Source organism: Chiloscyllium plagiosum, unplaced genomic scaffold, assembly GCF_037043375.1.
Source record: "Chiloscyllium plagiosum isolate Xiang-an unplaced genomic scaffold, Cpla_swu_hap1 HiC_scaffold_9, whole genome shotgun sequence".
NCBI lineage: Eukaryota > Metazoa > Chordata > Chondrichthyes > Orectolobiformes > Hemiscylliidae > Chiloscyllium > Chiloscyllium plagiosum.
In genome coordinates, this window is record NW_028270147.1 from 35,669,945 (window position 1) to 35,684,689 (window position 14,745).

At 39.8% G+C, this 14,745-nt stretch overlaps 1 protein-coding gene across 1 annotated transcript in view; it reads left to right on the plus strand.

The window, feature by feature from the left end:
* The window catches only part of LOC122554277 (uncharacterized), a 260,968-nt gene that overhangs the window by 182,339 nt on the left and 63,884 nt on the right, over positions 1-14,745 (plus strand). The window contains exons 16-19 of the mRNA XM_087990318.1: positions 2,050-2,230; positions 2,996-3,124; positions 4,533-4,600; positions 9,561-9,643. Of these exons, the coding sequence (XP_087846444.1) occupies positions 2,050-2,230; positions 2,996-3,124; positions 4,533-4,600; positions 9,561-9,643 (461 nt within the window). The remainder of the gene's footprint in view (positions 1-2,049; positions 2,231-2,995; positions 3,125-4,532; positions 4,601-9,560; positions 9,644-14,745) is intronic.

Genomic DNA, 14,745 nt, shown 5'->3' on the forward strand with positions numbered 1-14,745 from the left:
TTCAATTCCTGTTCCTGAGAGCTTGATAGCTTATTCCTTGATTATTTATACAACTGACCTTAAACTTTCAAAACTTCAACTGTGTATGGCTGAGCAGGTATTGTGGAGAAACTCCGCAGGCCACTAGCAAGTTGCCCCTTTTAAGATACTTTGCACAAAAGATGTAAATCTGTCACACCTTGAAGTAAACAGGCAATACACAACAAGAACAATTTCAAGAGATTATTGATCACCAGCACAGTTTCTGTTCCTGTCCCTAGTGCTACCTCCAGAATCCACCTAGTCCTCCTTCTTACCAGATGTTGTCTCTTGATGCCGTCATGGGGTTTGTTTCTCCAGTAACGTACCATTCAGTTTTAGCACCCCATCACCCCTCAATTCTTCCAGTGTCAGACTGCTTCTCCCAATGTTGAATGAGCCACAATGTTCCAGATAAACATGAGGAAAACCAAAACTATCATCTTTAGCTTCACAAGAAATGCTGTCTGCTTACCACCAATTCCATTTCACTTCCCAACCAGTTTCTTAGGTTAAACTGTGGTTTTCAATGACTCATCACTGAGTTGAGCTTCTGACCACATATTCTCTCAATCACAACATCTTTCTTGTTCCATTTTAGTTGACTTTTCTCACCTTTATCTCTAATATAATCTGTTTGAAATGGAAACACTCATTCATTCACAAACAGAACTATTCCAAACCTTTCCTGACCAACTTCTTAACCTCCATTCTCAGTAAACTTGTGCTCATCCAAAACTTTCCTCTTATCACATTTAAAATTGATTCTTTTCTTTTAGAGTTATGTTACATTTGAATAGTGCTTTTCTTGGCTTCAATACTTCCCCAAGTACTTTACACTCCAGTTTTAAATGTTACACTGTGTAGAGTAAGAAATTGGCTCTGTAATGCCTTCCACCCTTACAATCCTCCAAATGTCAATCTGTCTAACTATAGCTACAGAAATTCACCAAATATCCTTAGATAGCACCTTCCAAGCCCACGACCACTTCCATCCAAAAGGACAAGGGCAACAAGGGCAATATATAGGAATACTACCATCTTCAAGTTCCCCTCCAAGCCACTCACCATCCTGACTTGGAAATATATCACTGTTCCTTCACTGTCGTTGGGTAAAAATCCTGGAATTCCCTTCCTAACGACATTGTAGGTCAACCCATTGCAGGTGGACTGTGGTGATTCAAGGAGGCATCTCACCACCACCTTCTCAAAGGCAACTAGCTGGCCAGCCAGCAATGCCCACGTCCCACATATGAATAAAAAAGCGCCACATGCACATGCTATTTCTATTGCCCGACCACTCTTTGACTGCCTAGGTGCTAAGTTCTGAAATGTTGTCTTTGAAGCAACACCACTTTGTATCCCAACACGACCAACCTGACCTCTCTACCACTCTCTTGTCCTTTAAGATCCTGTTTAAAATCTAACTCTTTGACAAAGTTTTAACATTTCCTTTGGTTAAGCATCAATTTTGCTTTGAAAAAACAAAGGATTTTTTTCTCTACTTAAAGAGCTACAAAAATTCTCCTACAGTGCTCAGAAAATGAGGAAAATATTGAGTTCCTGATTGCTTTCCCTTTATTGCAATTATATATTTTTGGAAAAAAACCTTGATGCTTCAATTTAGAATACCACTGGAATGTATGCCACTGCCTGGTTGCTATTTACATATTTGGACAAATTGTGAACACTTTTAAATGTATGAGGATCCTGTCCCCTGGAAAAGTGTCCTTGATTATTTAATCAAGTTTGTGAGCAGACAATGTTTGTAGGTTTGGTAATTATATCTGATAGTACAGTACATGCAACAGTTTATTTAAATTGAATTTTAAGAAAAATCTAATCAAATATGCTGGAAAATTTTCTGCAGCTTGACAATGCTTGATCTTTTAAAATGGTTCACTTTAAGTTCCATAATATAGACTGTTATAAATTTCATTTATCCTAAGTAAAAAGCCTTATTTTTAATTCCAGACTCTTTTACAAAATGATTAGTGACTAACAATACTTGTTTTTTTTCAATGATTTCAGTTACAAACAGTGCTGCAATTTTCTGGCCTCAGAGACTGTGTTGCTGTTTGCAGTTGTGCCTTACTTCTACGACTACATTGGCAAAAATGCAAGAGTAAATAATATACTATATTTGGCCACAGGAGAGTCTGACTTTGTCATTAAGATTTTGGAGATTCTCCAGGGCAAAAATAGCCAAGAGGTAGGTGCTGGTTTAAGTGGCGCTGTTACTATATTAACCAATGTTTAGATGACATAACTTTTGAAAGCTGTAAACTTGTAGATGTTGGCATTTTCCCCTTCTTTCTCAATCCTAATTAAACACCACTATTTCACAGTATTCTGTGTTAAACACCTTTTCTATTATATTATTTTTCTATCAGTCGAATGTTTATGCTAGATTAGTCTTTCATTTACATGACAAATGTGGATGAAGGGAAATTAGAGGGCAAATCCCTCTGAGACTAACTAATCTACCTTTTAATAGTCAAATCAAACATCCTATTGACATAGCATTGGAAAGAGTTTACTCACAGATCCCTTTGTGCATCCTTTGATCTGATTCCTCTTTGCAGGTGGTCTTACTCAGCGAAGTGTTGCCACACGGAGTCCATTTGCACTTGGTCCTTCTTGCTAAGTAACACATCGTACAGTGGCATACAATTTATTTACCATTGCCTCCTGATGCTCAAATTATCTCAAGACAAGCAAGATGTTTGAAGCCATTATGAAAGATCTTTTCAAATACCCAAATAAGTTAACAAGAAAAAATAAATTGCACTTATTTAAAGAAAGAGGTTGCAGTGCTTTTTTAACCCAGCATAACCTTACTTGCTATTAGTGTATTGTTATATCAATGTGAACTCTGATTTATTAATTCTTTCTTTCTGTAATAATTAGCTACATTTCATGAAACCTTAATCCTTTAAGTATTGATGGACCATCTCAGTTTGCTTTAATTTTCAAGACAGGTGTGAAAAAAGTCTTAGAACAGGCTTCAGAGCTTATCATTCAGAAAGTCCATGAATTCCACTATCACAAGAGGACCCAGTGTTGCAAGCACAAATGGGTACGCCAGCTTTCTTTTACACTGCAGGTAAGTAAGAAGGTGTGTATGTCACAGGTGCAGTTAAAAAATGCCATTGAAAAGCAGCATTCTGATTGTTTGAAAGGAACGCTGGGGAAGCACGGTGGCAGAGTGGTTAGCACTTCTGCCTCACAGTGCCAGGGACCCAGGTTCGATTCCCGCCTCGGGTGACTGTCTGTGTGGAGTTTGCACATTCTCCCCGCGTGGGTTTTCTCCGGCTGCTCCGGTTTCCTCCCGTAGTTCAAAGATGTGCAGGTCAGGTTTATTGGCCATGCTAAATTGCCCATTGTGTTAGGGAAATGGGTCTGGGTGGGTTACTCGTTGGAGGGTCAGTGTGGACTTGTTGGGCTGAAGGGCCTGTTTCCACACTATAGGGAATATAATCTAAAAGAATGTGCCCTTGCTTTGTTTTGTCTTTGTGGAATAGTGTTAGACACTGAAGCAATAAGCTAAAATGTAATGAATGGCAATATTCAATGGTGTATGTTGAAATAACTAGTTAAAAAAAACTTTTAGAATATATTGAAAATACATGAAATATTGCAGAAAAGAATAAAAAAAGAAGAATCCAGGACTGAATCTCAATTATTTTTGCCTAAATGCGAGTTGCATTGAGATTTTTTAAGAGTTTTAGCCATGAGATCTAGTGAGTCTTACCAAACATACCTCATTAATGGCTTTCCCTGGCTCTCCTGCATTCTATCATCTGATTGTTTCCTCAAATTAGTATGTGCTTCTCCCGGAACAACTCACCAAGGCAAGCACATCGTGTAATTTACTGACACCCCTGGCAATAGTGCCATCTTTAAAAGGCTGTTGTGCACCCAGACAAGCACTGTGGGTTAGGATTTGGAGATGCCAGTGTTGGACTGGGATGTACAAAGTTAAAAATCACACAACACCAGGTTATAGTCCAACAGGTTTAATTGGAAGCACACTAGCTTTCGGAGCGAGGCTCCTTCATCAGGTGATTGTGGAGGGCTCGATCGTAACACAGAATTTATAGCAAAAATTTGCAGTGTGATGTAACTGAAATTACACATTGAAAAATTGATTGTCTGTTAAGCCTTTCATCTATTAGAACATATTGTCTAGCTATCACCATTGTTAACAGCTAACCCGAGCATGCAACTTTTAAAAAAAGGGTTTTGTGATTTACACATGAAAGAAGTGAAACTATCACTGTATTCTAACAGATGAAAGGCTTAACAGACGATTAATTTTTCAATGTATAATTTCAGTTACATCACACTGCAAATTTTTGCTATAAATTCTGTGTTACGATCTGGAAAAATAAAACTGACTTTCTCAATAATTTCTCTGTAGATGACATTATGATTACAAATGTAGTGATTCTAAAAGTATTCACTTTTCAAAGTGATTTGTCACAAGAATATAATCTTTTCCTTTATCCTAGGCCAACAAGATCATGCCCAATAAGTCAGTTGTGGAATTCTTTCAAACAAGTGAAAATCTGCATCAAGGGTGAATGTAGTATAATTAATATCTTTTGCTGAGAATATATTTTGTGAGATTAATTACTGACTGTATTTGCCCAGGTTTGTATATGCCCATGCAATGTCATATAGCTAGAACAAAGAAAATTTACAGCGCAGGAACAGGCCCTTCAGACCTCCAAGCCTGAGCCGATCCAATTGTACTGTCTAAACCTGTCGGTCAATCTGTCGTATCCCTCTGCTCCCCACCTACTCATGCATATGTCCAGACGCAACTTAAATGAATCTACCATGCTTGCCTCTACCACCTCTGCATTCCAGATGCCCACCACCCTCTGTGTGAAGTACTTGCCGTGTGTATCCCCCTTAAACTTTTCACCTCTCACCTTGAAAGCTTGACCTCTCATTATTGAATCCTTCACCCTGGGAAAAAGCTTGTCTCTATCCATCCTGTCTATACCCTTCAAGACTTTGTAAACCTCATTCAGGTCCCCCCTCAATCTCCTTTTTTCTAATGAAAACAAACCTAACCTAGTCAACCTCTCTTCATAGCTAGCACCTTCCATTATCAGGCAACATCCTCGTAAACCTTCTCTGCACCCTCTCCAAAGCATCCACATCCTTTTGGTAATGTGGCGACCAGAACTGTACACAGTATTCTAAATGCAGCCGAACCAATGTCTTATACAATTTTAACATGACTTGCCAGCTCTTATACTCAATACCCCATCCAATGAAGGCAAGCATACTATATGCTTTCTTGACCACTCTATCCACCTATGCAGCAACCTTCAGGGTACAATGGACCTGCACTCCCAGATCTCTCTGCCCATCAACTTTTCCCAAGGCTCTTCCGTTCATTGTATAATTCGCTCTAGAATTAGTCTTGCTAAATGCATCACCTCACATTTGTCTGGATTGAAATCCATCTGCCACTTTTCCACTCAACTCTCCAGTCTATCTATATTCTCCTGGATTCTTTGACAGTCCCTTATGCTTTCTGCTACTCCACCAATCTCCATGTCACCTGCAAACTTGCTGATCATACCAACAGTGCCCTCTTCCAGATCATGTATAATTCCAGATTGTGTATATTACAAACAACAGTGGCCCCAACACTGACCCCTGAGGAACACCACTGGTCACCTTTCTCCATTTCAAGAAACACCCTTCAACCACTACTCTCTGTCTCCTGTTGCTCAACCAGTTCTTTATCCACCTAGCTAGAACACCCTGCACAACATGTGACTTCACCTTCTCCATTAGTCTACCATGGGGAACCTTATCAACCGCCTTACTAAAGTCCATGTATATTACATCAACAGTCCTTCCTTCATCTATCAACTTGATCACTTGAACAACCCTATTAAGTTGGTAAGGCATGATTTCCCCCACACAAAACCGTGTTACCTGTCACTGATAAGCCCATTCCTTTCGAAGTGTAAATAGATCCTATCCCTCAGTACCCTCTCCAGCAACTTTCCCACCACCAACGTCAGGCTCACTGGTTTGTAGTTAGCCAGAATATCCCTACTACTCTTCTTGTACAGAGGGACAACATGAGCAACCTTCCAGTCCTCCAGCACCTCACCTGTATTTAAGGATGCCACAAAGATATCTGTCAGGCCCCAGCTATTTCCTCTCTGTCTCCCTCAGCAATCTGGGATAGCTACCACCCAGTCATGGGGATTTGCCCACCTTAATAACCTACCCAACACGTCTTCCCTACTTACGTCAACGTGATCCAGACTAAACAAACTTCTGTTGTTGTGGTTCTTTCGCCGAGCTGGGAATTTGTGTTGCAGATTCAAACCACTACAAATGGCGGAGGAAAGATCACAGAAGCGCTTCACAGGAGGCTCCCAAGCACTGAGGATGTCACCTAGACAGGGGACGAAATGTCTGTAATACAAATTCCCAGCTCGGCGAACAGAACCACAACAACGAGCACCCGAGCTACAAATCTTCTCACAAACTTTAAACAAACTTCTATCTCTAATCTCAAGATTTATCATATTCCTCTCCTCAGTGAACACTGATGCAAAGTAATCATTTAGTATCTCACCCATTCTCTCAGGTTTGACACACAGCCTTCCTTCATTATCCTTTAGTGGACCAATCCTTTCTCTACTTATCCGCTTGTTTCTTATATAAGAATAAAATGCTTTGGGATACTCCTTAATTCTGCTCGCTAAAGCTATTTCATGACCCCTTTTAGCCCACTTGATTCCTCGTTTAAACTTGTCCTACTCTTCCAATATTCCTCCAGGGCCCGTTCTGTTCTTAGCTGCCTGGACCTTATGTATGCTTCTCTTTTCCTTTTGGCTAGTCGTACAATTTCTCCTGTCATCCACGGTTCACAAATCTTGCTTTTCCTATCCAGTGCCTTCAACGGGACATGCCTATCCTGCACTATCTTTAACCTATTTCTGAAAGCCTCACACATATCAAATGTGGATTTCCCTTCAAATAGCTGTGTTCAATCCACATTTCCAAGCTCCTGCCTAATTGTGATATAATTGGCTTTGGCCCAGTTTAGTACTCTTCCCTTAGGACCACTCTCATCTTTATCTACGAGTATTCTAAAACTTACAGAATTGTGGTCACTGTTCCCAAAGAAATCCCACACCGCAACTTCTACCACCTGTCCTGGCTCATTCCCCAATACCAGGTCCAATATGGCCCCTTCCCTCGTTGGACTATTGACATGCTGCTCTAGAAAACTCTCCTGGACGCTTCTTACAAATTCTACCCCATCCAGACCTCTGATGCTAAGTGTATTCCAGTCAATGTTGGGAAAATTAAAATCTCCACTATCCTATTGTCTCTACATCCTTCCATAATCTGTTTACCTATTTGTTCTTCTACCTCACACTCACTGTTGGAAGGCCTGTAATACAGCCCAACAATGTAACTGCACCCGTCTTATTTCTCAGCTCCACCCATAATGCCTCACTACCCAAGACCTCCTTTAGCACAGCTGTGGTATCATCCCTGACCAGCAAAGCAACTCCACCCCCCATTTTACTTCCCTCCCTGTCCTGTCCTGTCTGAAGCGTCTATATCCTGGAACATTTAGTTGCCAATCATCATGCCCTTCCTTCAACCAAGTCTCTGTTTGCAATAACGTTATACTCCCAGGCACCAATCCAAGCCCTAAGTTCATCTGCCTTACACATTACACTCCTTACATACTATGGCTATGAATCTTTGGAATGCTTTGCAGCAGGTGACTGTGGATATTCATTTACAGATATACATATTCAGGACTGAGATTGATAGAATTTTGTACGGTCAGGGAACAAAGAATTATTGGGATTAAGTGAAAAAACAAAGTTGAGGTCAAATACCAGCCATGAGCAGTGCAGCAAGACTTGAGACCGCGGATGCTGCCTGAACTGTGCTTTTCCAGCACTACTCTAATCTAGAATTGAGACCTCATATGGCCTATTCCTATTTCTATTTCTAATGTTGATAGCACAGCGAGAGAATTTTGGAAAATGTGGATAATTGAGTGATGTGCTCTTGAACACAATTTTTGAATCTAGTCCACTATGATAAGAAAAAACTTACAATGTTTAACATAAAAGCACAAAATGCTGGAAGTATTCAACATCATCTGTGAAAATAGAAACAAAATCAACATTTCATGTCTGTAACCCTTTCCCGGAATAGGTTCCGGTGACAGTTCACTGACCTGAAATGTTAATCCTGTTTCTTTTTCCACAGATATTTCTTGACCTGCTGAATATTTCAAGCAGTTTCTGTCTTTATTTACAATTTCTAGCATCTGCCTTATTTTGATTTTTTTGTGGCCGTCAACATGGATCATAACTAGCTGAGCTAAGCTCACCTTTTATATAGTTTATGACCTGAAGCTCACAAGGGTGGAGTGGCATTGTGGGAAAGTCACTGTAATGTCACAGGAGTAGTAATTCAGAGTCTCAGGCTAATACGCTGGGAACATGGGTTTTATTCCCACCACAGCAGCTGAATTTCAAATTCAGCTAATATATCTGAACTTTGAAAGCTAGCCTCAGTAATTGGAATAACAATTGATTGTCTTAATAACTCATTTGATTCATTAATGTCCTTTAAGGAAATCTGCCCTCCTTACTTTGTTTGGCAATGTAGTTGATTCTTAACTGGCTTCTGAATTGGCATGGTAATGCAACTCATTTCAAGGATGTTAGAGATGTGCAACAAATTCTCATCTTGCCTGCAACACCTACATTGCATGGAATAATAAAGAAATATTTTAGCACAAAATTGAGTTTTGCCTGATGTGAAATTTGAGGGAAATTGCAGTGAACTAAGTAGAGAGAAGTGTTGCTTTACCAAATTTCATGTAGGAGTTCAATGCTAAAAATGTGATACGAACTTGGAATCTACCTAAGAGAGATTAATGCCGACAGTGAAAAAATAAGACAAGCAGTGAGATTTTCTATTCCAAAGTGGATGAAGCTAATGAAATTGGTCAAAATTTTAGAACAATGGGAGAAATCAAGGGGGTACAGAGTGGTAAAAGTCTATAGCTTTAGACAAGATCATACAGACCACATTACTGACCATCAATAAACAAATACAGTCTAAAGACCATTGTCTTTGCTGTTTTGAACTGTCTGGTATCCAGTTGTTACAATGCTGTCTCAGCCAGCTAGATGGTGGTAGTTGAGAATCCCTTGTAATAGTATTTTCAAGAACACATTATTATTTCATTGTGGATTTTAGCCAATGGCCAAGTGAGGCACTAATTTCAAGTGAATTGTCTCTTCATACAGAAGGATAGGAGGGAGTCAAAAGAAAATACATCCTGACATGCTCATCTCTTAGCATGTGATTAAAAAGTGTTGGAAACAAGAAGACTAGAAATCAGTGTCACTAAGAGAACTTGCTAAATTAAACTTTTAAAAATTATTTAATAATTGCATCATTTGTCAGCAATTTTGTTTTTGATGTCACATACATTTCCTCTATCTCCTCTGCAGTATTCGGAATTTACCAGACAAAACTGAAAACAAAACATCAATAAAATGTCCTGATGAACCAGAGGTGACTTGTAGGATCCCAGGTACGGAAGACAGTACTTGGATTCAGTTTTACGGAAGCTTGTAATATATGGAGTCTCACTAGACTAAACTATCTTTTTGTTGGAATCACTTCAATGGGTTTAAAAGGAATCATCAAATTCCATTAAAGTGAATGTCTTTTTGTGTAAAAATGAAGTATCTTTCACCCTGAAAGAAATACTTGGAAGGAGACACAAATTCATATTCTATGTATATTCACCAGTACAAAATTCGAAGACATTATCTTATCTGTTTTCAGATTTTAATAAACATAAGTAAAAGTTCTTTAGGATTGTAAAATGCATTCAAAATAGTGATGTCTGGATTTTCTTTCTCAAAACTGTTAATAAGAGAAAACTAGCATAGTATGCTATTGATACAATAAATTGTCATTAATTATTACTATCTGTCCTGAACCCACATGGTCGAGAGTGTGATTTTGGCATCTGCAGTCCTCACCTTCTGCTAGTTGACCTCAACCCACATGGTACATTTAAACAGGAGTAGGTCAGAATAATCGAAATGTCTTGTCAATTTCGCCAGTAGGGGCTTTATTGGGCAACGCTACTGTAGTTGCATTGATGAAAGCAATACTATATCATCCCTAGCAGAGATATTTGATAAAGGAAACTGAAGAACTGGAGAATTTCTCTGACACTGGTTTCCTGATTGTTTGTGGTCAGGTGCTTCACTGAAGGATACTCCTCCAGTTTATCTCAGAAAATGTAAATTGTAGAGTGGATGAATAATTTTCGGTATGAGTCCTTCACTTCCTATGCTACAAAAATAAGGTGAACAAGGAAATGGAAGAATATAGATTGAGGAAATGAGAAGACAGTTGATGCCATCCTATATAATTCTCCATGTGGCCCTACCTGTATTGTTTTATGAGCTAGTGTATTAAAATTATGCTTCCCCGCCCACTCACTTTCCCTTCCCTTCCACATACACTCCTGGGGACTTATATCTGTGTCTACAGATTTGCAGCCCATCTTAAAAAGAACCAAAGTCTTGATAATAGCTGTTAAAGTAATTGTATATCACTGGGTGATTCCAGGTAGCCCTGTGGAAACTGCAATCACAGAAATCAACCAACAAATTCAAGTGGTAGGTATTCTACTTAGGTGGACCTCACACTGTGTTTTCCTTTATGGAGCCTGCCAAGCATCAAAAACAAAGAGTAAGTTTTCCTCAAGGAGCGGGATTACTCAGATACAGAATGAAAGTTCTGAGACTTGTGTTGAATGCCTGAATGAGCTCCCACCAAATCTTATCATATTTATAGGGTCATACAACATAGAAACAGGCCCTTTGGCCCACCATGTCGATACCAACCAACAAACACCAAACTACACTAATCCCATTTACCTGCACTTGGTCCATAGCCTGCTGTACCTTGGCATTTTAAGTGTTCACCCAGATGATCCTTAAATGGAGAATATCTATCTCCATCATCCTGTCAAGCAGAACGTTCCATATTTCTACCACCCTCTGGGTGAAAGCATTCTTTCTTAGATCTCCTCTAAACGAGTTATATCTCACCTTAAACTTATGCCCTCCAGTCTTAGACAAATCTGCCATGGGGAAGAGATTCTCACAATCTACTCTGTCTATACCTCTCATATTCTTGAGAAAATGACATTATTCTGTTAATGCACAGTCAGTCTGTGCCACCAACCATCAGATTTTGTAAGTGGATACTATTAACTAGGAAACTGTCATACTATTCAAGAACCAATTGTGCATACCTTGATGAAGCAGATCATTGACTTGCACGGGTTGATTGAATAGTGGAACACCCGTGCAGTCTTGCTGGATGTCACCGTTCCCAGGGGTTCTCTGTTTCTTCACTCTGAGCTCCATCCCCCTGTCCAATAACACAAAGCAAAAATCCAGACATCTCTGTAACATGACACAAATAGTTTTACTTTATAATGGTTTAGTTACACAATTAAATATACATACATTTTTAAATTTTGTTTGACTTATTTAATATGAATCTTGCTTCTGGTGCAGAGCAACAACTCTGTTGATGCATCTTTAACTGTAGCAACATTATCTTTAACAGGTTTTGAGAAGATTTGTAGTTTAGGTTGAGGTTCTGGATGTAGGTTTGTTCTTTATCTTTAACAAGTACAATCACCTATGCTTGCTGTTCATCCAGGCTAGGTTATGTTTACACCCATTACATTGTTACTAAGGATTTTAGAGTCAGGGGAGGGAGCCTAGTGTGGAAGATGGTGATGTCATGATAATATCAACAGATTCATAATCCAAAGGTTGAGGCTAATAAGTACAAATTCCACCCTGGCAGCCAGTGCAATTAAACATAAGTTAGTTTTTAAAAATCTGGAATTGAAAGCTAATCTGAGTATTGATGAACATGAAACTATAATCAGCAGTAGGAAAAACCCATTTGGTTCACTAATGTCCTTCAGGGAAAGGAACCTGCCATCCTCACCTGGTCTGACCTACATATGACTCCAGATGGCTCCACAGCAACTGTCTCTGAAATAGTTTAACAATCCATTTAATTCAAGGGTGCTTAGGGATAGGCAACAAATGCTGACCGAGCTAGCCACACCACATTCCATGCAAGTCTAAATGTAAAGAGGAATAGGTTGTCATTTTGTGGGCGATAGACTGTCACTGTGAATTCATAGACTGTAACTGTGAGGTTGGTAACCTGTCCTGCTATATGGTTGATAGACTGTGTGGTTAGTAGACAGTCAGTGTGAGTTGATAGATTGTCACACTAAGATTAGTAGACTGCCATTGTGTGGAAATCTGTCACACTGAGGCTAGTGGAAGATATTGGATGATGTCTATAACAGCTATCACTTCTCCTTTAGTCTACTAATGAATCAAACTCGACTCATAACCTGAGGGTGGACAATATCTCCTTAACAGCCCTGGGCAGATGACTATGGGTCTCTGGAGTCAAGTAGTAGTTCCACTCAGGACGAAAGTGATATTGTACTGATGTTGGCCAGTGCCTGTCGGAAGAAAGGAAAACCTCTGCCCGGGGTACTGTAAGCTTTGGAAATTGGAATTAAATTTACAGTAAATTGCCTGTGCAGTGGAAACAGGGCAATCCCCTTAACCTTTTGCAGGAATCCTTGCTTAAGAACACTGACCTAACCTGCATCCATCAGCATAATACATGAGACCATAAGACAATTAAATATAGGGGAAGAACTCGGCCATTCGGCCCATCGAGTCTGCTCCACTATTTGATCATAGCAAATATGTTTCTTCTGCGATCTTCCCACAACCCTTGATCTTCTTACTAATCAAGAACCTATCTATCTCTTGTCTTAAATACACTCTGTAAGTTGGCCTCCACAGCCTTTTCAGCAATGAGTTCCATAGACTCACCACCTCTGGCTAAAGACATTTCTCCTCATATCAGTTCCAAAAAATTGTCCCTTCACTCTGAGGCTGTGCCCACAGTTCTTAGTCTCTCCTAAGAATGGAAACAGCTCCTCCATGTCCACTCTATTCAGGTGTCTCAGTATCCTGTAAGATTCAATGAGATCCCCCCCGCATCCTTCTAAGCTCCATCAAGTACAGACCCAGAGTCCTCAACTGATCCTCATATGACAAGTCCTTCATTCCTGAAATCTTTCTTGTATAAACCTCCTCTGGGCTTCCTCCAAAGCCAGCACATCCTTCCTTAGATATTGGGCCCAAAACTGCTCCTAATATTCCAAATGCAATCTGACTAGAGCCTTATATTGCCTCAGCAGTACACCTCTGCTGTTGTATTTTAGCCCTCTCATTTGCCTTCCCAACTAACTATAGATCCTGCATGATAATGTTAAGAGAATCCTGAACAAGATCTTCTGTCCCTTCGTACATCAGATTTCCAAAGCCTTTCCCCATTTAGAAAATAGTCCATGCCTCTCTTCCCACATTGTACTCCATCTGCCACTTCTTTGTCCACTCTCCTAGCGTCTGTCCAAGTCTTTCTGCAGTCTCCCTATTTCTCAGCATTACTTGTCCCTCCTCCTTTCTTTGTGTCATCTGCAAACTTAGCCCTCACCTCATTTGTCCAGATCATTAATATATAATGTGAATAGTTGTGGCCCCAACACTAGTGGAACTCCACTAGTCACCTGCTGCCATCTTGAAAATTACCCCATTATCCCTTCTGTCAGTCAGCCAATCTTCTATCCATGCCAGTACCTTGTGCCTAACTCCATGTGCAGGATATAGAGGAGAGAAAATGTAGACAGATATTGGAAAGATGTAAAAAACAGCAGGGTTGTTGTGGTGGGTGATTTTAACTTCCCCTATATTGACTGGGATTCACTCCGTGCTAGGGGCCTGGATGGAGCAGAATTTGTGAGGACCATTTAGGAGGTTTCTTGACATAATATGTAAACAGTTCAACCAGGGAATGGTTTATACCGGACCTGGTTTTGGAAAGTGAGCCTGGCCAGGTGAGTGAAGTTTCACTGGGGGAGCATTTCAGGACCATAATACCATGAGTTTTAAAATATTTATCAATAGGAATAAACAGTCCTTGGGTGAAGTTGTTAAATTGGAGGAAGGTGAATTACAACAATATTAGGAAGGGACTGGAGAGTGCTGATCGGAGGCGGCTATTTGAAGGTAAATCCTCGTCAGATGTGTGGGAGTATTTCAAATAGCAGTTGATACAAGTTCAGGAGCGGCAAGTTCCTGTGGAAATGAAGGATAGATATGGCAAACTTTGTGAACCTTGGATGATCTTGGTCAAAAAGAAAAAGGAAGCATACGTAGATCATGGAAAATGGGAAATGAGGAAACCCTTGAAGTATATAAGGCAAGTAGGAAAGAACTTAAACAAGGAATTAGAAGGGCTAAAAGGGGGTCATGAAAAGTCATTAGCAAACTGATTAAGGAGAATCCCAAGGCTTTTTATACAGACATATAAAAAGGGTAGCCAGGGAAAAGCATGGCCCACTCAACAACAAAGGAGGGAACCTATATGTGGAGCCAGAAGTGATAGGTGAGGTCCTAAACAAAGCTTTGCATCAGAATTCAACAAAAAGAAGAGGTTTGTGAGGAAGATTTCAGGGAAGGAAGTGTTGAGTTGCTATTAATAAGAATAGGTGAT